Raw genomic sequence first — 23,895 nt, forward strand, 5'->3', positions numbered from 1 at the left:
GGGGGGTGGGGAAGGTATTACCAGAACTGTGACAAGTTCCAGGTCAGGCAGCGTGGCATGGTGCTTCAGTATATCTTACAGGTACTCTGGGGCTGCCAGGTTGAGCCCATGGATACAGGTGTCCTGAACTACTGGAAAGCCTTCAAGTGCTCCTTGGCATCCGGAGAAGGCGAGCTTCCTCAGGTGGAGGAGGTGGAGAGGCCAGGGAGAAGGAGGGCTAACTAGAAGCTGGCTCTTGGGAGTTCAGTGGTCCTGGTGCAGAGCAAATTTGCTCTCAAATGCCTGAACTATTGAGAGTGTCACAGAAAGTTCTCTAAAAGTCTGCAGTATTCCCAGCAAGTCCTGGCAGACATCCAGTCCGCGGCTTCCCCATCTCCAAAATGGAGCTCATCCCGCTAGAGCACCATGGAAGCGTAGCAGTGGAAGCGGCTACTGAATGCTTACCACCCTCACTGCTGTTCCACGGTTCCCTGGGTTTACTGCTAAAGACCTGTTAGGGGAAGCATGGAAGGATCATGTTCTAGGGAACAAGAAGCAGAGAGCTGAAGTCAGAGGGGGTGCTGAGCCCAAGCCCTGGTCTTTGGAGGTCCATGTAGGCTTCTGTCCATTGACAGGCCAGGCGTCTCAGAGGACACTCACTAGGTGTGAGGGCTTGGACTCATGCTTCTTCAGGGCTTGCAGTCTGGCCAGGTATGAACCTGCACTCATCCTCCAGTGGTACCCGAGTCTGCTTCTGAAAGCCAGCCACCTCCCTCCCCCGCCAGGAGCAGCATCCCAGCAGGTGCAAGCTATTTGAGATTGGTCTACACAGAGTTGTTGGATTTGGGTGGGGAGCCAGGGACCCCAGTGGGGCTGCTGGGGCCAGGAAGGTGGAGGATTTACATAGCGATAGAGTAACCTTAAAACATTCAGTACAAATGAAAGCTGCTTCTCTTCCACTTTTGCCACAGCCCGGTCCTTGGTACATGCATTTTGCTTCTCTGCAGCCACATTTTGCCCCATGGGCATAAGCAGCTTCCTTCTGGAAATGTTTCCTCCTCTTTTTGGCTACATCTACACAACCTAACTCATTTGCTCTCAGAGGAGAACCTGCCTTTTCTCCTCAGGACCCCTTCTGCCCTGCAAAGCTGTTACTCTGCCTCTTGGTTCACCTGCATTTGTTTCCCTGCATCCCAGCCCATTTGTAGACATGGACCATACTTTGTTTGTCTTCACATTGCTAACGCCTGGCAGAGGGCCCAGCATGTGGGAGGTGCCCAGTGAATGTGTGTGGAGTGGCTAAAAGGGAGAAAAAAGAGTGCAGGACCAACCCAGTAGGTTCAGAACTGTCTTCCCAGGTGGTCATGTGGATGTGACCTCCACAGAGCTCAGAGGAAGGAGACAGGCCAGGATCTGTGTCTGTCTGGGAGCTGGAAGAGGGGCTTAATTTGAGGGAATGAGCATCTATAGAATCTAGAGAGAGCATCATGTTGAGGTAGGAGTGGCGGGGGTGCCAACACAGCCACATGTGGTTATGGCAGGTGAGGCGAGAGGCAGGTTGTGACAAGCAGCCTGTCCTGTCTTTGACTGCCAGCCATTTATTTTCTCTCTCAGCGCTCAACATTTTTGAGCAAGGGAGGCACAGAAGCAGAGTGTTCTATGTAGTGGACCTTATATCCGAACAGGGATACACAGGTGCTTGTCGAGCGTCTGTTACATGCAAGGCAGTGCTGGTCCCCCAGGAATAAGAAAGGAAGGCTGTTTCTGCCCTTGTGTCCTCCATAGCTGGGGAGGAAGGTGGACATTGCTGGCTACTGACAATGTTGAGGGGTGCAGGGAGGCATTAGGGGAACATTCCCAAAGGTTATGATACCCGAAATGCATCTTCACTGCTTCTTCAAAGAGGATAGAGAGTTAACCCGGTAAAGAAGGTGGCCTGGGAGGGGTCCATTCCCAAGTGGAGGTAAGCAATTGGTGCCAAGGCATAGAAGGTTGTGAGAGGAAATAGTTTGTGATGGCCGGAGAGAGAAAGTCTAGATATCCTAGGACTCTGGGGCCATACTGGGGAGTTTAAGTCACATCCTAAAAATAATGGTTGACCCATTGAAATGTTTTAATTGGGAGAGTGATCTGGTCAGATTTTTGTTGTAGGAGGATCTGCCCACAGAGAATGGGATGAAGGGGACAAGGTTGGGGACTGTGGGACCAGTGAAGGAGGCTGTTGCTATAATCCAGAGGAGGAGGGAGAGTGCCTGAGCTAGGACAAGGACAGAGCAGGGGTAGACTAAAGATTTATTTAGGAGATAAAATGTGTAGATTCAGATGACCAGTTGAGGGAGAGGAAGGGAGAAGCATATGACTTGTTTCCAACTTTACTGGATCTGGGGGAAGATGAGTATGCTGGGAGTGCCTGACGGGTGTCCGATGGAGTCTGGCTCTCTGGAGAAGCCTGGGATGAGATAGCAACACAAGAGTTCGTTAAAACTGCAGGAATAAATGAGATCTCCCAAGGAGACATGTTGCTGGGAGGACAAGAAGGGCTAAGAACAGAATCTTGGGAGCCGGAAGGAGGGAACCATGGGGAAGGGGGTTGAGGAATGAGGAAGGGAGAGTAAGAGACGGAAGGAAAATTAGGAGTTTCCAGAAAGAGTGGTCAGTGTGTCTAGTACCATAAGTAAGACCTGAACAGTATCCTTCAGATGTAGCAACAAGGAGGGTCCAGGTGACATGACAAGTTCACTGTCAGTGCCCATGTAAAAGAGAATGTAGCAGATACCCCGTGAAGCAGCTTCTTGATGTGGTGAGAGACATGAAGGGCCTGCATTCGGGTCCTGTTGCTGAGCAGGGACTCTAGCTGAGGCAGCCAGGGGAGGGTAGAAAAGATGCAGCCTGCAGGTGGAGAAGGCTCCACTGGAGCGCCAGCTGCCAGTTTCCTCATGTATGAAATGGGGACAATTTGGAGAGGCTCAGACCAAGGGTAGCACACAGCAGGGCACAGGAAGGAGGGTCAGCTCTGCCTTGTCATTGGTTGCCATGGGGTCAGTGGGTGAGAGGAGTCAAAGCCAGCCCCTCCTGTAGGCTGGAAGAGGGGGCGCAGCTCACAGGAAGCAGGGGCAGCAGGGAGAAAGATAAACTGTCTTTTGAAGTAGACCCCAAACCAGTGTTCCCTGTACTACGCTTGAAAAGAGAGAGATGTTCTTCCCTGGGACATTGTAAAACATGTATTGTAAAAAAAAAAATTTTACCTTTGGGGCAAGGATGGGTGAGAATCAAAATGTTTTAACCATTTTATTTGATTATGTGGAAGTATAAGAGGTTGTTTATGACTGTACGAGGTGGGACATTTTGAGAAAATCACCCCCCCTCCCCTTTAAACTTCATTGGTCAAAGTCTTCATCTCCGGGCACTCTGTTGACTTTTGTGACTTCTTAAATGGTGTTCTAATTCTTAAATTTTGTTATTGAAAAAATTTAGATCTGTAACTTTCCTAATACATTGTTAAAATTCTTTTGAAGAGGTGATTTATAGTTTGTTTCCACAGATAATCAGTCAGGCAAACATAAAGACAGAAGGAAAAGCTCGCTAGATGTCAGAACTCTTGCTTCTCGAACAAGTGAAGGTAGGTGACAAAGACAGGAGGAAAAAATGCTGAACACATGAATACCAGACATTCTGTCCTCAGTCTGCTCTCCAGGTCACTGCCCACACCAGTTCAGGACAAGGGAGGGGACCTTCTAGCAACCCGTGTCCATTTCCCCCTCATCCGACTCCTGCCAGGGGGCTCCATTCTCAGCCTTTTGATGGAGTGAGGAAATAAAGAAAAAAACCCTACATTTTACTATCTATTCTATAGTTTATTTTCTAAACTATTAACAGGCGAGGATGTCCATTTATCTGCTATAATTACATGGGTAATACATAATGCATTTGGAAATTCTTAATATATTCCATTGTGGGTTGCAGTTTGCCATGGAAACTTACCTTTTGGTGGGGAAGTGAGCTGCCTTTGGGGATTTGAAAGACTGACTAAGCAAACATTATTTAAATTTTAATTGGAATATAATTTTTCAAGATTACAGTAGATGTGTGGTCTGGATGATATAGTAGTTTTTAAAATGTAAAGAAAATTACTAATACAGTGTGGAGGCAAGTACTGCTAGCTCTGTACTTTCTTTGACCCAGAGGCATATGGAGTTGGTTGGTGCTAGATAAAAAGCCACAACTTTCCAAGGTAATAGCAACCGAGATAATACAACGGGGATCCAGTGCCCTTGGGTTTGTTATGAGGCTCAGAAAACACTGGAAAGACTACACAGGCCCCACCCTGCTGCGAGGGAAGCAGTGTGGTGTCACGGGCCAGAGCTTGGGCTTTGGCCTCAGAATACCCTTGATTCTAATCCCAGCATCATCTATTTTGTGTACAGCCTTGGGGGTAGACTTCTGTGCTTCCATTTACTGAAATGGGGACAGTGAAATGGGGACAGTGATGCTGCCCACAGGGGGCTGTGTGAGGGTTACATGAGGGTGCCTGGCAAGGGGGGACGGTAGCTGCCACCACCATCTTCACTGTGGCCCTCACTCGTGCACCCCCATGGGCCTCGGGCAGAATGGGACAGGGACAAGGTTGCCCCCACCCACAACAATCTTCCTCCCATGTTCTGTTCATTCTTAGACTGACTTGGTCCATTTCTGTATTTTTAAGAGGTAAATGTTTTTCTTTAATATTTCTGGGTTTGTTTTTTTAAAGATTGAGAGAGAGAAAGAGGGAGGGAGCTAGAACAGGAGGAGGGGCCAAGGGAGAGGGAGAGAGAGAACCCCTGGCAGACTCTCCGCTGAGCACAGAGCCCAACTCAGGGCTGGATCCCAGGACCCTGAGATCATAACCTGAGCCAAAATCAAGAGTTGGCCACCCACCAACGAACCACCCAGGCGTGCCCCATGTTTCTGGTTTTTAATCACTAGTTGCCTTTTTTTTTTTAAGATTTTATTTATTTATTCATGAGAGACATACAGAGAGAGGCAGAGACATAGGCAGAGGGAAAAGCAGGCTCCCTGCGGAAAGCCTGATGCAGGACTCAATCCTAGGACTCCCGGATCACGACCTGAGCCAAAAGCAGACACTCAACCACTGAGCCACCCATGTGCCTCTAATCACTAGTCTTTTTAACTGAATTATAATTTACACGAAATTCAGGTATTAAGTGTTTGGTTCCATGAGTTTTGACAGCTCCATACACTTGTGTAACCACCACCCAAAGCAAAGCAGATACAGAAAACAAACATGCACACACACCTTGTACCTCACAGAGGCAGCCACTAGATTTCTAGCACCGTAAACCTCTTTGGCCTCCTCTTACGCTTCAGAGAGATGGATTTTATAGCATGTATGCCTGGCATCTGCCTTCTTTCAGTTCGTGTTCTTGTGATCCCTTCATGTTGTTAGGTGTGCCAGGACTTCATCCTTTCTCTATTGCTCTGCAGTCTTCTGTTGTAGGAATGTGTCACCGTGGATCCATTCTCTTGTTCATAGGCATCTGTGTTCTCTTCCCATTTGGGAGCTGTTAAGAATAAGGCTGTGTGAATGTTCTTATGCAACTCTTTATTGGTGGACATGTGTGTTCCTGTCCTACCTGGAAGTGGAATTGCTGGGCCTCTGGGCAGCTGCAGATGTTTCCCCAAGATGTGTTGTCCCACATTCTTGCCCATTGTTGATGTGTGGGTGGTCCCGATGCTCTGCAACCTCCCGCACTTGGTTATCTTGGCATTTCAAATTTCAGCCATTCTGGTGGATATGGTTTTAATTTTCATTTTCCTGGTGTCGAATGAGGATGAGTACCCCTTCCATATGCTTACTGACCATTTGGACATTCTCTTATGAAGTGTTGTTCAGATATTTTGCTTGTTTTTATAATCAGGTTGTTTATCTCACTGGTTTGTTAAAAACTCTTTATGCATCACATATATTTTGTTAGTCTGTGGTTTGCCTTTTTACTCTCTTGATGATCTTTAATGTGAACAGGAGTTCTTAATTTTAATAAAGCTCATTTTATCAGTGTTTTCTATTATAGCTGGTGCTTTTTTGTGTCCTGTTCAAGAAATCTTTCTCTAGCCCAAGGTCATGAAGATATTCTCCCGTGTTTTCTTATAGAAGCTTTATTGTTTTATTTTTCACCACAGGTCTGTGATTCATTTCAAATTAATTTTTATATCTGATGAAAGTAGGGATCAAGGATGAATTTTCCTTGCTCATGCAAGTCCAATTAGCCCATCATCATATAGAAAAAAAAAAGTCTTTTCAACAGTGCCATTATTATAATCAGGTGATGATAAATAGATGGTCACTTTCTGGACTCTTCTCTTTTCCTTGTTCTGTTAGTCTATATGTGTACCAATACCACCATCAGCTTCTGATGGTGGTACCATCTATATGGTAGATGGTATATGGTATATGGTATGTTAGTCTATATGTGTACCAATACCACCATCAGCTACTGGAGAGGCTCTCTGAAGGTCTCCAGTAGCCTCTCCAGTAAAGCCTTCATAGTTGGTAGTGTAAAATTACTGTTCTTTACAACTGTCTTGTCTATTATAGGTCCTTTGTGTTTCCATACAACAGTTAGCATCAGCTTGTTAGTTTACTTATACACGTACACACACACACACACACACACACAGCCTCCTGGGGTGGTATCTCTGGGAATCTCTTGAATCTATGGATCACTTTAGGGAAAATGGAAATCTCAATGATACTGAATCTTTCAAACCATGGATGCCTTCTGTGTTTCCTTTCAGGTGGTTTTAATTTTCTCTCAGCAGCATTTTGCATTTTCAGTGTATAAATTCTACACATCTTTCCTTACATATGTTCCTAAATATTGGTGGGTTTTGATGCTTTCATAATGATGTTTTATTTTAGTTCCTAATTGTTTGTTGCTAGTTTATAGAACTTTGATGTTCTATGTAATTACCTGATAGTTACATACCCGGTAACCTTGATACACTTGCTCATCGGTTGTCAGAGTAGTGTTTATAGATTCCTTTGGGCTTGCTGCACACAGGGCAGCCTTTATGCCCTGTTTCTTCTTCTTACTTTATTTATACTGTTATTTCATTTTTATAAGCATATGTCACTTTCATTACATTTTTAAATGAGACCGGGTCCTTTTATGACATAATGATAAAACAGTGGTTTTTATTTTTGGTTTAATGACCTTAACTGGGTAGAATGGGGAGTTGGCAACCATATGCTGTTTGCCAAAATTAGATGTAAGGAGTGTTGTAGGTCCCTGAGATCTAAAACGCTTTAGAGGCCCTGAGATGGTTAATCTTGCCCTGTGCTTCTTAAACCTCAGTTTGGTGAAACAAGACTGACGTATCAGGCCATTGAACAGTCTATGGTCCCTTCAGGTCTGTGGTAAACAGCATTTGGCCTGACAGTGGGGCTTTCAGGGAGACACACAGAACACTATGTGTATGTTTTTTTTTCCTGCCTGTACACCACCCAGCCTTCCCTTTACCCCAGAGGAACCATATCATGACAGGAGCACCAGAACATGAACAAACTTCAGACAGAGCTGAGGCATTGCTGCCTGTCTCATTGATGGTGTTTACCTCATTGATTTTGATTAAGCATCACCATGGAGAACACCAAAAAGGTGCCTTGAAAAATTTAACCAAAAATTCCTGTATTTCAGTTGATAGGGGACTGTGCTTATTGCTCCTGCCATATATGAAACAAAGAGCCTGTGTGGCATTGTCTTCGAGAACATTTTTGCTCCTGGATAGCGGCAAGCTGAATATTAAAAGCCTTATTGTTATAAACGCAAAAAGAGGCTAACTGTTTGGCCTTGACTTGCTAGATTGTTTACCCTGTTTTTTCTCTGGCCTGTGACATCAGAAGTTCAGTCTGGGGGGGCACGTGCATCCTAGTGCCTAGGACTGAAGGAAGCTGCTGGCAGTTGGTTCTGCCAGAACCCCAGGCTTGTTGGGACACAGTTCCACTCCTCCCCCTTGCTCTTGCAGCTGAGCACATGGGAGCCTGTGAGGGGGGCAGTGTGGGGAACAAGGCAGGGCCCGGGGCCCCCCATGGTCAGCAGGTGCCTGCAGCTGTGTGTACCCTGACCTCCATGTCATGTGCTCTCTCAACAGTTGGCAGTCAGAGACGACACTCCTCCATGGCCCGGATACATTCCATGACGATTGAGGCGCCCATCACCAAGGTAGGGCATGTGTGGGCGGTGTCCAACAAGTGTGCAGGAAAGTCCCTTGTTATTGGGGTTGCATGTTTCCAGTGAGAGGAAGCAGGCCCGCCTCATAAGAATGCTTTCCTCATTGTATGGAGCAGTCTCCTCTAATGAAAGAGGACATGTCACATGAACACAGAGGCTGGTCTGTTTGGTTGAGCACCATGACCGGCCTGCCCCTCTGCATCGCCCTCCCTCCACATGTAGGGTTGAATCTCATGTGGTCTTTCCATGCTGTAGGTAATCAACATTATCAACGCTGCCCAGGAGAGCAGCCCCATGCCTGTGACGGAAGCCTTAGACCGTGTGCTGGAAATCCTGAGAAGCACTGAATTATATTCACCACAGTTTGGTGCTAAGGATGATGATCCTCATGCCAATGACCTTGTTGGGGGCTTAATGTCTGTAAGTATATTTGGCCCAGTTGCTGGCGAGAGCCTCCTGTTCTTGTCTGTTTCCCCAGACATTATTTGTGTATGGCTGGCCTACACAGAGCTCTTCATGGGTAGGGCTCAGCGGAGGCCTGAATCCCTCCATCACCCGGGCTCGACTGTTCTTTGGCCAGAGCCGTCACCCACCTGTTGCCTGCCACCCAGGGAGACTTCAGCTCAAAGCAGAGAAGGGGGAGCATATTCTTGACAGTCTGCAGGGCTAGGTTCTTCATTTTTGCTTAGGGGTCCTATGAGGAATTTAAGTAAAACTTGATTGTTTTAAAGATTTTGAAAACTACAGCAAAAAAAAAAAAAAAAAGAAATGATTCATACCAAATTATGACACAGAAAGACTATATATACTTTAAGAGGCACCAGAGGATGGGGCACAGTTTCCTTTCAAAACAACCTGCATAGATTTGGTGGTTTCATACCATGGGCTCTCGGGGGTCCTGGAGGCCTCCTCCAGCCCAGCTAGCAGAGTGGTCTCACCAGGGAAGAACAACTTTGTGGGAAACAGATCATTCTGTCACTGTCTTCACCTCTTGTCTTGGCCAGAAGTAAAATTTACCTCCTTACCAGTGCCAAAAAAAACTCCAACAAAAACTCCACTCCCCTCCCAGTGCTTGCTTTCTGAAATTCACGTCTTAAACAGAAGGCTCTAGACCTTCTATAGTAATCTGTAGGGTACAGTGGTTCCCAGGGACAATAATGTCTAACCATGGTCCTACCTATTTGAGGCACAGCTGCCTCCAGCCTGTGGGTAAGGGGTGAAAATAATGGCGGTGAGGTGGGATTATGTCCTTGGAGGAGGGAGGAAGGGAAGGAAGATGGGAGAGGGGGGCTGTTAGGGGCTCGTGCCATGGTCTAGGAGGGCTCTCACTCCAAGAGGTAGCCAGGGTTCTGAAGGTATGTGGAAGTGCAAAAGAATCCACTTTTCCAGAGGAAGCTGGAAAAGACAGCCTCCTTACCCTTGCAGTAAGGAGGGTGGCAAGGAAATGGCAGAGGGGAGGCTTGAGGGCAGAAGCCAGTTGTCCCTGAGACACCCAAGCGGCACTGAGGGCCCCCAGCAATGCTGGGCTTTGGGGCATCTTGCAAGCTTACCTTGCTTGTGTGGCTTGAGCTTAGACAGTTTTCCCAGCATCAGGCCCTGCGCTCTGTGTCAGGTGACTGAGTCCAGTTGTTAATCACAGGGGAGCTCAGGGGGCATTGGTGGAGAGGCTGCCCTCAGCTCTCCTCGGAGACCTACTGTCCTGGCATTTTCAAGAAGTAAGGAATAGTTGTGACTTCTCTTTCTCTTGTTTCCTTGATTTTTATCAGGATGGTTTGCGAAGACTCTCTGGGAATGAGTATGTTCTTTCGACAAAAAGTGAGTTTTAACTTTTTAATTTTTCAGGGCATTGTTAATATTATAGTAACACAAATGGTGAAAACATTTTGCAGATATGTTTTCAGTTAATTTTTTTCATCTGTAAGAAGTTTCTTGGTATGTCCTATACCTCAGAAACAAAGCAGCTGTCCCCGCCGGAGCAGTAAATACTATAAAGCCTATTAATTTTGTTCTCCACCACATCACTTTGCAGATCTTCAGCAGGTGCCCAGCAGTATAATCACCCCCATCTCCCTTCATGATGTCCCCCCACGGATAGCTCGGGCCATGGAAAACGAGGAGTACTGGGACTTCAATATTTTTGAACTGGAGGCTGCCACAAATAAAAGGTGAGTCCACCTGGAGCCTGGCAGACACACAGCTTGGTTCCAAGGGCCTCTGTGGAGAGCCATTGAAGGAGTGTGGGTTCTTCTAGAGCCTATCCCTGGTCAGGGAGGGAGGCTCTAGAAAGAGGAGCTGAGCAGCAGGCACCCCTGACCACCTGGGCTGACAAGGGATCAGGGAGGGTCAGTGGGGCCATGACTCCTGCAGAGACAGCACACTCAGGGCAAGTGGGAAGTTTAACAGGACTTACCTCTTCAAGTGGCACAGGTTTCTCCTGTAAAATACAGGTGTTAGTTTTTTCTGTATGCGGTGATATGTCGAGACAGCAGCACAGAGTCCCACTCAGGCTGGAACTGAAAAATAGAGATACACAGACACATTTGCTGACAGCCATCCCCAGATCTCAGCTGCTGTGTTGGTGACAGGCCTGGGGCCCCCCAAAACTCCATCCTGATCTGAGTACGCTCAGAGAGTGGGGGTGGGGTTAGGGATCTTACCTTCTATGTTGTACCTCGCTGGAAAAGAACAGTTGGCCAGAAGGGTGTAGTTGACATGACACACAGGGAAGACGGTAGGGCACCGAACCTGGCCAGGCCCAGAGGGCAGTTACGGGAGAGGCGTGCTCTGTGGCCCACAGGATACCTAACTCTTCAGATCTCCTCCTAGTCTGGGTGAACTGTTTCCAGGACAGCCCCTGCCCTTCAATCATGTTCACCAGGAGTCAGCCTTCTGGTATGTTCTGTTTCCATGTACTCCTCATGGGCAAGGACACTTCTATAGCAGACGAATCTTCGAGCACCTGGCTTACATGCTAGTGCCATTGCATTCATGTAAATCAGGCCAAGGCAGGCCACTTCAAACCCTGTGAGCCTGATGACTTCAGGATACTGCTTCAGCAGAGCCGTTTCTTGACCTTCCAAGCTGAAGGCCAGATGCTGGATCAAGGTTAACTTCTCAAGGAAGGGCCTGACTTGGTGGCCCATTGACCACTTTCTCAGGGGAAACTTCCTCATGCTGCAGCACCTACCTCCAGATTGAGATCATTACATGACAAGTGACGGTATCTGGCTCATACACCATCTTCAGAAAGTGTTATTTGCTTCCAGACAGGACATCTGGCCCATATCTTAGGTCCAGCAAGTGGAAAGGTGAGGACAGGGTTCAAGCCCAGCATCACATTGATTTTGAAGAATCTGGTACAAGTTAAAGTCTGAATGAGGAAGAGGGGTGGTGAGCAAACCTTGCCCCAGCCAGTGGGGAACACTGCCTGAGAGCTGGCACTGGGCTCCGGCCAAGGTTGGCAGTGGCTGCCAGGAGAAAGGGCGATATTGCCCTGCACCACTCAGACAAGCTCCACCACCCTCTGCCTGCATGCTCTCTGAAGGTTAACTCCACTAGCTGGTTGGGTCTGAACCTATAGGCTCCCAACACTTTGCCTGTTTCTTTGTTTTAATGTCTTGGATGTTTTTCTCTTTAGGCCTTTGATTTATCTTGGTCTCAAAATATTTGCTCGCTTCGGAATCTGTGAATTCTTGAACTGCTCCGAGACAACACTGAGATCATGGTTACAGATTATTGAAGCCAATTACCACTCTTCTAACCCCTACCACAACTCCACACACTCTGCTGACGTGCTTCACGCCACTGCCTACTTTCTCTGCAAAGAGAGAATAAAGGTGAGCTGCATGTGCTCCATGCTTAGTGGGCAGGGACAATGGGGCAGGCTGTGGCCTCTGCTTCCATGGAGGTGCTCTGTGTGGGGCACCACTCCACCGGGATGGGGGGGCTACCAGTCTATAGGGGGACTGCTCACGTGGTCCCTACCTGTGTGCAGCCCAGCCCTGGGAGGGTGCAGCCGCATGGGAAGTCAGGCAGGAAGCTGCACTATGGCTCTGTGGGTTTGATAGGTTAATTCATGACATGAGCCTCTTCCTTTCTGTGGGAGTGTGAGGAGCAGATTGGTCCCCATGGAGAAAACCAGCAAGAACAGTTAGTTGCCTGCAATTTGTAGGTTCAGAGTGAGACCCCCCCCCAGAAGTACGGCCATAACTTGTAGAGCACCACTTTAGGTGCCCCTCTACCCACCCCATCCCTCAGTGTCATCAAGGTTTGAGGCCAAGTTATATTCTTGTGCAGCACTATGCTCCCCTGGGGTTGCCAGCCCAGGCCAGAATTCCATCAGTCAAGAGGACACCCAGGTCAGAAACCTGGAAGCACTTCTGTTCTCTCTTCTCCCTAAGCCTGTGTCATCTAGTAGGTCACATTACAACACACACACACACACACACACACACACACACACACACACACACACCCCGTGTCCTCAGGATTATCTTTACCTCATAATGCTCCCGCTATGGTCCTAGGGAGGGCCCTGCTTTCTCATCTACATGGTACCACTTAAGCACTCCTGACCCCCTGACTCCCATGGAACTCAACCACACTGCTGCACACAAGTTTTCTGAAACAGCACATCTGACCCCATTGTTCCCAGGAGTAGCTTCCCACCTCCTACAGATTTAGACTTTATTTTCTTTTTAAGATTTTATTTATCTATTAGAGAAAGCAAGCACAAGCAGGGAAAGCAGCAGAGGGAAAAGAAGAAGCAGGCTCCCCACTGAGTAGGGAGCCCAATGCGGGGCTTGATCTCTGGACCCCAAAATCATGACCTGAGCCAAAGGCAGACACCCAACCACCTGAGCCACCCAGGTACCCCAAGACTTAAACTTTAAAACTCCTCGGTATGATTATTCACAGCTTCCCAACACACAGGCCACATGTTGTTTTTAACACTCCTGCCCTTAATATGCTATTCCCTGTGCTGGTACTGCCTTCCTTGTGTCCCCACCTGTCCTTCAGGTATGCATACCAGCCTTTGGTCCTCCAGAGAGGCCTGCCTGAACTACCCTGCACCCCAAGACTGACTTAGATGCCCCAGTTTCCCATGTGTGCTCCACTCGGGCAGGCCATTTTCCCCATATTTGGGGATATTCCCTCATTGGTCCATGCACTCTGTTTGCATAGCAGGTTCTTTTTCTATCCCATGTCTGTCCTGCTCTGTTGAGTCAGTGCTCTGGCCACTGGCACCCACTGGTGGCTGGTCACCACAGACTCAGAGCCACTTGGGCACTGTCCAGCAACTTTAGCTCCAGCTTTGAGGAGGAAGAGGGAGAGGGGGTTATGGTAGAAGAGCTTCACAGGAGAAAGGTTCCAGTCAAGGTTTGGGACTCACTGCCCACTCTCAAACCAAGTTCCTAGGAAAGCTTTTCATGTTGTAAATTACTTTGTTAGGAAAATTTTCAAAGCAGCAACTAGACTTATGCTGATCTGCCAAAGCTTTTGTGTTCTTTCCTTCAACATCTATCATAAAATGGCACAGAAGGTCCAGGGAGTTCCAGTGGCATCGCCATTTCACTTTCAGAAGAACCGCGGTTTTTGTGTCTAACAGGGCTTTTTGAGGAATGAGCAGCACCATGTCATTGCCTAGTGTCCTGGCACCTGGAGACAGCCCTGTGGGGCCATGGCAGTCAGGCAGAGCAAGGGCAAGCGTCTTATCCTCTATGAGGGAGGAGTAGTGTGTGGAGAGGACAACATGAGGGTAACACCTGGCACACAGACCTACTGGGCAGCAGTGAAGGCCTTACCCCAGAGGTCAGATGTGTTCAGATCTGGGTCTTTCAGGTGCCCATTCACTGTTCCTTCCAGTTTTTTTTTAATTTTTTAAAATATTTTATTTATTTATTCATGATAGACACACACACAGAGAGAGGCAGAGACAGGCAGAGGGAGAAGCAGGCTCCATGCAGGGAGCCTGACGCGGGATTCGATCCCAGGTCTCCAGGACACTCCCTGGGCCGAAGGCAACACTAAACCGCTGAGCCACCCGGCCTGCCCTCCAGTTTTGTTTTGTTTTTTTTTTTTTAAAAAAGATCATAAAAAATAAATAAATAAATAAAAAAAAATAAAAAAGATCATGACCAACACTATAGGCATAATTAAGAGTCCAGAGAGAAGACTGTCTTATAAAATACAAAAACAAATGGGCAGGTAGGCACATCTCTGTCAGCATGGCTCAGTATATAAAAATAGCCTAATTTTTGCTATAATTTATTGCTTTTAAACCACTCTAGTGATAAAATGCAAATATATATTTAGCTAACTTAAACATTTATCGAGATATAATTCATACAAGTCACCAATTTAAAGTTAAAACTATTAAATTTTAATTTAAATAAATTTATAGGACCAATGAGATGTGCACTTTTCAAGTGTCTATAGCATATTTCCAAAAATGAGTTGCTAGGACACAGTAAGTCTTGATAAACTTCAGAATTTCATGGGTACATTTTCTAACCTTCACAGAACAAAACTAAAATTTAATAACTAAAGGTTAAATTAAAAAATGCCAGCTGTGGGGCACCTGGATGGCTCAGTCAGTTAAGCATCTGCCTTTGGCTCAGGCCTGATCCCAGGATTGAGCCCCATGGAGGGCTTCCTGCTTATCAGGGAGTCTGCTTCTCCCTGTCCCTCTGCTCCTCGCCTCACCCCAGTGCTCATGCTCTCTCTAAATAAATAAACTTTAAAAAAAAAAGAAAAGTCAGCTGCTACAAATGAGAAAATGTTTTAAATAATTTTAGAAACCAACACAATGAAAAATCTATATATTAAGACCTACAGAATGAGACCAAAATGATAATCCAAAATGATTCTTTGAAATAACCAAGAAAATTAAATTCTAGCCAAACTAATCAAAAAGTGCAGAAAGAAGAAAGTGCCAGACACTTCTGTACTAACTTAAAAGTCTTAAAATAAAATGTTTCACATCACATACTAGAAGTAGAAAACCAAGAGGTCAATACCATGGAAGTAGTTCTTAACCTCCATCAACTAAATTCTTCTAATCCAGCTCTTGACTCAGATGGTCAGGTGAGTTCTTCAGCCCCTTGAGGGATTTTTCCATGTTACATAAACCTTTTCAGAGACTTAAAAATGATGGACAACTTCCAGATTATTTTTACCAAACTCACAAAACCCTGACATCAGCCTGACAAAGATAGCACCAAAACGGAGGGAAATACTAGACCAACCCCACTAATGTAAGTGATGCACATTTTAAATTATTTCTCTCTCAGTAATACTAGTTTACTTTGGGCCAAGTCGGTATCTGACTTTTTGTGATGGGTCTAAAGTCACACTGGCTGAGGAGGTGACTCCTGTCTATTGAGGACGCTTCGTATTTTGGTAAGTCCTTAACTTGTGTGAGATTGAGAATCAGATAATGTTCCCTAATTAACAAGTACAAACATGCAGCTATTTCTCAGTGAAGGTAAGGAAACTGGATTTGTTCAACAATATGCTTTTCTCAGAAATCTGGAATAGTTTTACCTTAAAGTAATAGGGCAAAAAGAAAACTATACAGAGGCTTCCCTCCTTTCAGCACCATGCCTTCGTTTTTAAAAGATCTCTTGTTTGCAGCAAACTTTAGATCCAGTTGATGAGGTCGCTGCCCTCATCGCAGCCACCATCCACGACGTGGACCACCCTGGGAGAACCAACTCCTTCCTGTGCAATGCTGGAAGCGAGCTGGCCATTTTGTATAATGACACTGCTGTGCTGGAGAGCCACCATGCGGCTCTGGCCTTCCAGCTGACCACCCGGGATGACAAATGCAATATCTTCAAAAACATGGAGAGGTGAGAGCACTCACTGAATAGGGGAGTATGTTGGTCCCTGTAACAACTTTGAGATACAATTCACATACTATAGAGTTTATTCATTTAAAGTGCACAGGGGTTGTCAGTATGTTTAGAGTTGTGTGGCCATCGCCGCAGTCAACTTAAGAATGTTTCCATCATCCCCCAGAAAGAACCTCAGATTCATTCATTGACTCTCACTTTCCCTGCCCCAAGTAGATCCCGCAGCCACAGGCAACTACTGGTGTACGTTCTGGCTCCATAATCTGCCTATTGTACACATTTTGTAATAAACAGAAGCACACCCAGTGTGTGGTTCCTGCCTGGCTTCTTTCTCTTAGCACGATGCTTTCAAGGTTCATTCAGCTCTTTTATGTCTTGACATTTCAAGACACCAAAGTATAATGCTGACATCTTGAGCTTCTAGAGACTCATAGAAGCTTTTTCTCCGAACACTCCTCTCTGCCCTCCTGTGCCCAGCACACTTCTCATCATTGTCAATGTTCACATGTTACTTAGAGGAAGCCTTCCCTGACTCCTCATACTAATTTTCCAGTGCTAGATCCCTTCATAGCACTTATCACATGTTTAAATAATAATTCTTCATTACTTGGCTGAGGCTGATTTGATTACGTTCTATAAGATCACAGTAGCCAGTGCCTTTTGTTTATCACTGTACCCTCAATGTCTAGTAGGGTGCCTGGTCCAGGGGAGGGACCTCATAAATATCAGGTGGAAGAAGATAATTTTGATTCATAAGGAACATTTTAGAGGAGATTTTTTAAAAAGGAGATTCCTGTTACAAAACTCCCTTTTGCACAGTTCTAGAATTTCACTAGGTTTTATTCATAGTTGCTGGTATATATACATCAGTTAGCTCTGGACAGATACACAAGACCCTGATAACCTGGGTGTGTCCAGGGGAAGCAGTGGGGTGACTGGAAAAAAGAGGTTGAATAGAGATAAATTTTACAAAATGATTGAATAAAAACAAGGGCTGGAAGGAAGAGGTAGGCAAGTATCCCCTGTGAGTTTCTCAGCTGTCTTGAAGTTTCTGGGCACTGAAATTGTTGGATCTTAAGGTTCCTCTATAGAGTGGGTACATTCTTCATAACCACAGATCTCTGCCTTTGTTCACTCCTACCATGTTCTCTTATGCTAAGAACTAGGTGTCTTCTGCTATAGAATGACAAGTGTTGCACCTGTAAAGTCTTGCCCATAAGCTTCCTGATTTTAACTTCTATTCAGTTTTCCCTTGCTAATAATCTTGTTTTAAAGTATGCCCTGTGACTTGCACTGACATTAGAATTTAGGTCCAGTGGATGCTATCCTAGCTAACAGATTGTTTTCAGGAGTATCTGTCTGGTCTGGATGAATCCTCCATAGCACCCTCTCGTTTGTCATCTGAAACAGGAATGACTATCGGACGCTGCGCCAGGGTATCATCGACATGGTCTTAGCCACAGAAATGACAAAGCACTTCGAGCATGTCAACAAATTTGTCAACAGCATCAACAAGCCCCTGGCAGCCCTCGAAGTAAATGGGGTAAGGGAAACTGAGTGCAAAGAGAACCTGTATTTGAGGCCCTTATCCCTGTGTGTTGTGGAGACACAGAGGGTAAGACATAATGAGCTGGAGAAAAGTTCCCCAGGAGGTTCCTTGGATTTAATTTCCATTGGTTGAAAAACTATTTATTCATGAGAGAGGCAGAGACACAGGCAGAAGGAGAAGCAGGCTCCCTTCAGGGAGCCCGATGTGGGACTCAATCTCAGAACCCCAGGATCACTGCCTGAGCTGAAGGCAGACACTCAACCACTGAGCCACCCAGGAATCCCTGGTTGAAAAATTATTTAAAGTATACAGACTTGTCAGGAAAAAATTAGACCTCCAAAAGTAGATGTGGAAGCTAAAACTAACTTCAGGCAGGTGATCCATTCCTGTGCCTGTTCTCATATTCCCCCCAACCCCTCTCCTTGGGCATTCTGGGGGAGCCCTTGAGGTCTCCCCCCACAACACTCCCCACTATGTACATGCTGTGGCAGCAGCCACTCTCCCCTGCTGGTCTCTGTCACGGTAGGGTGGGGGGTTGAGAAGGACCCTGTGTTTTGGTCCCAAGGGTGACATTGTTGTACATTTCTGGATTTGAGGCCTGGAGTCCACAACTGCCCAGCAGGAGACCACAACTCAAGAAGCAGACAGATCTGAGTTCTCATCCCAGTTTTGTTTTGCCATTTCCTTGTCTGTAAAATGAACAGAATAAAGCTGAGGCATAGGACTAATGGGCATAGGGCAAAGTAGGCACTGAGTAAAAGGTACCTATTATACTAGATCAGCGTGAGATCAGCACCTATAGCATATATTTTCATGAACCCTCTTCCTTTGAGGCCCTACCACCTATCCCATATACACTGAACATCTTGGCACCAGCTCACAATCTTTTTCCATGGCCCTCCTCCCCCTACTCCTATCACCATCCTGAGAGTCTTTATCAAGCACAGAGATGGTTTATCCTATGAGGCTAGGATCACCATTCCTTGAATTCTAACCCCACTTGACATGTACAACTCATCCGGTCATAGCCGTTGTCCCTGGCCTTCTAGCTTATTACCCCTTCGTGTGTGTTCCTCTTCAACCCAATTTGAAATCTGTTGAGAACTCTGCTTCCTTCATCCACCCCTGTTCTCCCAGTTTGTCAGCCTGCTTCTGACTTTACTTCCTTTCCAAGGACTTCCATTGTGGAGTACCCACACCAACCTTTTTTAGTGGCTCCTGCCATCCTGGGTGGGATGTCACCTAGGCCACCACCGTTCCTAGCCAACTCTGCAGGCTTGGTTTCTTTCATCAAGTCTGAGCAGGTGCCAGACTCAACTGAGTATTCTGTTCTATCTCATCTGTTAGTACTTGGGTTACTTCTGAGACTGGAAATCAATCTGTTGAGCCAGTCAGATGACAGACAAAGTAATATGAAAGAAAGTGGTTTACAGTTGGCAGGACTGAACCATAGTCACAGCTGACAAGAGGAGAGTCAACACAGAGCTTATAGGTGGTGGGAAATTTGACAGCCTGGGCTCTGGATGGGCATGTGCCCGTCTTGATGGCATATCTGTCCCCACTGAGATGGGACCATCAGGCCTTTTTAGACTATTGTGATTACTCATTGAAATCACATGACCCTTCTTTGGAAAGCATGAGGAGACCAGCTCATTGCTGTCTCTGGCGGTGCTCTTTGCCCTGATACTCCCTCTTCCAACCTGAATTTGCTTCAGAGGGCTTGTAACCACCAGGTCTGTTATACCACGTGTGGAGAACCCATACCAATGGCACGCCTTTAAACAGGACAGCATGTGGTACTATGAACAGAGCAAACCCAGGACTAAAGGTAAATCTGAAGTTCTTATTCTGGCTCATCTGGGTGGCTCTGAACAAGTCCCAATGTCCTCATCTATAAAATATAGTAGTAGATGATACTGCTTTTCATGCCTACCACAAATCTTTTTGTGAGTGAAGATCAAAAGAGAATGACTATTAAGGAAGTAAGAAGTAACACTATCTGACAAATCCAGGTACACTGCCAGCTAATTCTCAAGATCATATCTATCATGGGACTGGATTGGGCTGTGCAAACCAAAGAGCCTGGTGCACCACACAATTCCTTTTGAGGGAAGGGCAGAGAAACCTTTTTTTATAAAAGATACTGCTCATGTCCCAAGGGAGAGCAGTAGAGATAGAACAAAGAAAAAGCAACTGTTGAGCAATATCTGGAATGGGAAGAAGAGAAGAGCCAAGAAGGGGAGGGGGCACAAAAACCAGCCTCCAGTGCTACCCTCTACTCTTAAGTCCTGCTGGAATCTCACCGAGCCTTTTTTTTTTTTTTTTTTTGTCAAGTGAGGAGCTGAGCTCAGTGCTCAGATTATCCTCCTCACTGTTCTGTGAACTGCTTCACTTGTAGGCCTTGGTCAATGCTTTACTAAGTGTACAGTGGAGCCACACCTAGAAGACAGGGCTTGGTACCAGAAAACCCACTTTGATTGCTTTGAACTTGTCTTCTGTTTTAGGAAGTGAATAGAGACGAAGAAGCCATAAACACTATGCTTAGAAGTCCAGAGAACCGGACTCTGATTAAACGGATGCTGATTAAATGTGCGGATGTGTCCAATCCCTGCCGACCCCTAGAGCAGTGCATTGAGTGGGCCGCACGCATCTCAGAAGAATATTTTTCTCAGGTGAGATACAGCCTCTTAGGCTCCTTAAGAGAGAGAAATACAGTAAGACCATTAGAGGTAAGGGGCTTAACACTCATATCACAGGCTTACTGGTAATGAATTCGATTAGTTTTCCCTTATCTGAAAATGTATTTGCCTTCTTACAGAAATATCTTCACTGGCTGTAGAATCTGGGGTTAACAGTTTTCTCCCAACAGTATTTTACATTGTAGTCTGCCCTTCATATTCTCTCCGGGTAGAAAAAATTATTGTGGGACAGAAAAAAAAAATTAGAAAATACAATGGCTAAAAGTTTTACAAATTTACTGAAAGCATATACATACAGATTCAAGAAACACAACACACCCTCATCCATGCTCAGTCATGGTCAAGCAGCTCCAAGCCTTCCAGAAAAAAATGAAACGCGACTTATAAGAGAACAGTGATTCTCATTCTTCTGACTGCATGTCAAACTATGAAAGCCAGAGAAGAAGGACTTCTGCAGAAAATGGGGAAATAGGAGAATCTTAGGCATACCTTATCCATGGATACACCTAGATAATACCCACAGCAGTATAAATGACCTAAAGACTGTCAGAAAAGACTCTACACAGCTGAATGTAGAGAATGTGGCTGTATCCAAGAGGATAGGAAGGGCATAGACACCATGAAGGAGCCTAACTGACCTGTAGGACCATCCACAGTAGGGAGGATACTGCAGGCACAGAGAGGGGAGGGGGCAAACTCTCCACCAGGAAGACAAATCTCCGTAACATCTGGCTTTGTAAAACAAAGAGGTTTAACTTCTCAAGTTCTTAAAATCAATAGGGCTTATGACCTGATTCTTGGTTTTCTCAGGGTTGTGGGATCAAGCCCCATGTCAGGCTCCACACTCAGCAAGGAGTCTGCTTCGGTTTCTCCCTCCTCACCATATACCCCACCAACCCCATGCTCACCCATTCTCTCACAAGTGAATAAATAAAGCTTTAAAAAAATTTTTTTGTAACTCAGCGGGCTCAGCTCTGAGGCAGGCAGACCACCACAGGAAACTGAGCTCCCACCCTTAGAAACAACAGAACAGTTCCACTGACCTATAGTGTAGAAATAGCAGTTTGGAAGGAGCTTTTTTTTTTTTTTTTTTTTTTTAACTAATCTCAGAGCCAGTGGTGGAAGGGGAGGGATCTTTGGAAACTTCTCCATAACCAAGAGCTGCTGGGTACAATTTCCTTCCCCCACTCCTCAGCCTGGATACACTGGACACCTGTGAGATCAGCATGACTGGAATACTACCTAACTTGCTGATAGGAGGCCCCAGTCCCACGTTCTGTGGATATACCACCTCCGGCCTGTCTTGGTTCCAGATCTCCTCCCCCAGCAGACTTATGCAGACCCCACCCTGTTTCCACATTCATCTGTGGACCTGACCCCTCCCAACCGGCCTCACCAGAAGTTTTCCAGAGTGGCTCCAGTCCCCACCTACAGCAGACCAGGCACAAATCTTGCTAACACCTTGCCCCTGCATTCTCCAGTACCCCTGCCCCCTTCAAAATGCCTTTAGCAGGAGTCCATCCAAATCAGTGCCATGAGCATAGCAGTGTGCAAACAACCTGGATAGGGGTCAGCACCACCCCAAAGGGACTCCTGCACCAGGGAGAGGGTAAGAAAACCATACATACCAGTTCAACTATAGCACAAGACAGGCCCACTAACAACGTAGGGACCAAACCTACCCATAATAGGCAGAGATAGCCATTTGAGACAACTGGACTGAAGACAAACATAGCCCAGCAACACACAGAGGAGATACCCCTGAAGTACCAGGTTCTGGTGAACAGGGGACACTGCACTGCAGGGTACTACAGGACCTCTTCTTCATAAGGCCATTACTTTTAGCTGAATTTCCAAACAGAGAGATAAAAAATGTGGAGACAGGAGCATGTCCCAAATGAAGGAACAAGACAGAAGCACAGGAGATCTAAGTAGAACAAAGATAACATGCTCCATGGAGAAGTTAAAATAATGGTGATAAAAATGCTAACTAGGGAGCTAACTCAGGGAGACCTCAGTGAGATAGAAAACAGAACCAGTCAGAGATAAAGAACTCAGTAACTAAAATTTAAAGTACACTACCGGGGGATCCCTGGGTGGTTTAGTGTCTGCCTTCAGCCCAAGGTGTGATCCTGGAGTTCCAGGATCGAGTCCCGCATCGGGCTCCCTGCATGGAGCCTGCTTCTCCCTCTGCCTGTGTCTCTGCCTCTCTGTGTGTGTGTGTGTCTCATGAGTAAAAAATAAAATCTTTAAAAAATAAAATAATTTTAAAAAATAAAAATAAATAAAATACATTAACAGGAATAAACAGGAAGGAAGACAGTAATGGAAAGCAATCAAGCTGAACACAAGAAAGAAAAAAAGACTACTGAGAATAGATTGAAGGAACTCAGTGACACCATCAAGTATAACATTTCATTATAGGGACCTTAGAAGAGGGAGAGAAAGAAAAGGGGGTAGAAAATTTGTTTGAAGAAATAGCAGAAAACTGCTTGAATCTGGGGAAGGAAACAGAAATCCAGATCCAGGAGACAGAGAGGCCCCAACAAAATCAATCAAAGGATGCCTATTCCAAGACACATAGTAATTAAAGTGGCAAAAAAATAGTAATCTTTAGAGCATTTTTAAAGCAGCAAAATAAAATAAAATAGTTACATAAAAGGGAAACCCCATAAGGTTATCAGCTGATTTTTCAACAGAAACTTTGTAAGCCAAAAGAATTCATCACCACTCAAGCAGCCCTACAAGAAACATGAAAGAGAATTCTTTGAAAGGAAAGACCATAGCAGGAGTAAGAAATGTAGGAAGCACAAAAGCAATAACATTAAATATATCTATAAAAATCTAACACCATATACCTAAAGTGTGGGGAAGAAAGTAATAAAAATTTAGTGCTTTTAGAAGAGGTTCAAACTTTAAGATTTTATTTATTTATTCACAAGAGACAGAGGCAGAGGGAGAAGCAGACTCCATGCAGGGAGCCCGATGTGGGACTCGATCCCAGGACTCCAGGATCATGCCCTGAGCCAAAGGCAAAAGCCACCCAGGCGTCCCAGAAGAGGTTCAAACTTAAGTGACCATCAACTTAATATAGACTTCTATATGCATAAGGTGTTATATATAACCTAATGGTAACCACAAATCAAAAACTGCCAATAAGCAAAAAGTAAAGAGAAAGGAATCCAAGTATCTCACCAAACAAAGCCAACTAATGGTTAGAGAAGGGAGCAAAGGAAGAAGGGAACAGAGAAGAATCAAAAAACCACCATAAGATAAGTAACACAGTGGCAGTGAATATGTACCCATCAATAATTTTGAATGTAAATGGACTAGACAATGAGAAAACCTAGGGTGGATGGGCTAGATCCAAAAACAAAACCCATCTTGCTGCCAACAAAAAACTCATTTCAGACCTAAAAATACATGCAGACTGAAAGTGAAGGGGCAGAAAAGCATTTATCATACAAATAGGTGTGAAAAAAAAGCCAGGGTAGCAGTACTTGTGTAAGACAAAATAGACTTTAAAACAAAAGATTATAACAAGAAACAAAGGAGGACAGTATATAATCATAAAGGAAACAATC

At 45.5% G+C, this 23,895-nt stretch overlaps 1 protein-coding gene across 5 annotated transcripts in view; it reads left to right on the plus strand.

The window, feature by feature from the left end:
- Positions 1-23,895, plus strand: part of PDE8A (phosphodiesterase 8A) — a 154,511-nt gene that overhangs the window by 110,742 nt on the left and 19,874 nt on the right. For 3 of the 5 annotated variants that reach the window (XM_041753831.1, XM_041753832.1, XM_041753828.1), the window contains exons 12-20: positions 3,521-3,598; positions 8,128-8,198; positions 8,463-8,627; positions 9,974-10,022; positions 10,237-10,372; positions 11,845-12,043; positions 15,828-16,060; positions 17,474-17,606; positions 20,117-20,284. In XM_041753831.1, the coding sequence (XP_041609765.1) occupies positions 3,521-3,598; positions 8,128-8,198; positions 8,463-8,627; positions 9,974-10,022; positions 10,237-10,372; positions 11,845-12,043; positions 15,828-16,060; positions 17,474-17,606; positions 20,117-20,284 (1,232 nt within the window). The remainder of the gene's footprint in view (positions 1-3,520; positions 3,599-8,127; positions 8,199-8,462; positions 8,628-9,973; positions 10,023-10,236; positions 10,373-11,844; positions 12,044-15,827; positions 16,061-17,473; positions 17,607-20,116; positions 20,285-23,895) is intronic. The other 2 variants (XM_041753829.1, XM_041753830.1) reach the window with 2 other exon arrangements.

This window comes from Vulpes lagopus, chromosome 4 (genome assembly GCF_018345385.1).
Source record: "Vulpes lagopus strain Blue_001 chromosome 4, ASM1834538v1, whole genome shotgun sequence".
NCBI lineage: Eukaryota > Metazoa > Chordata > Mammalia > Carnivora > Canidae > Vulpes > Vulpes lagopus.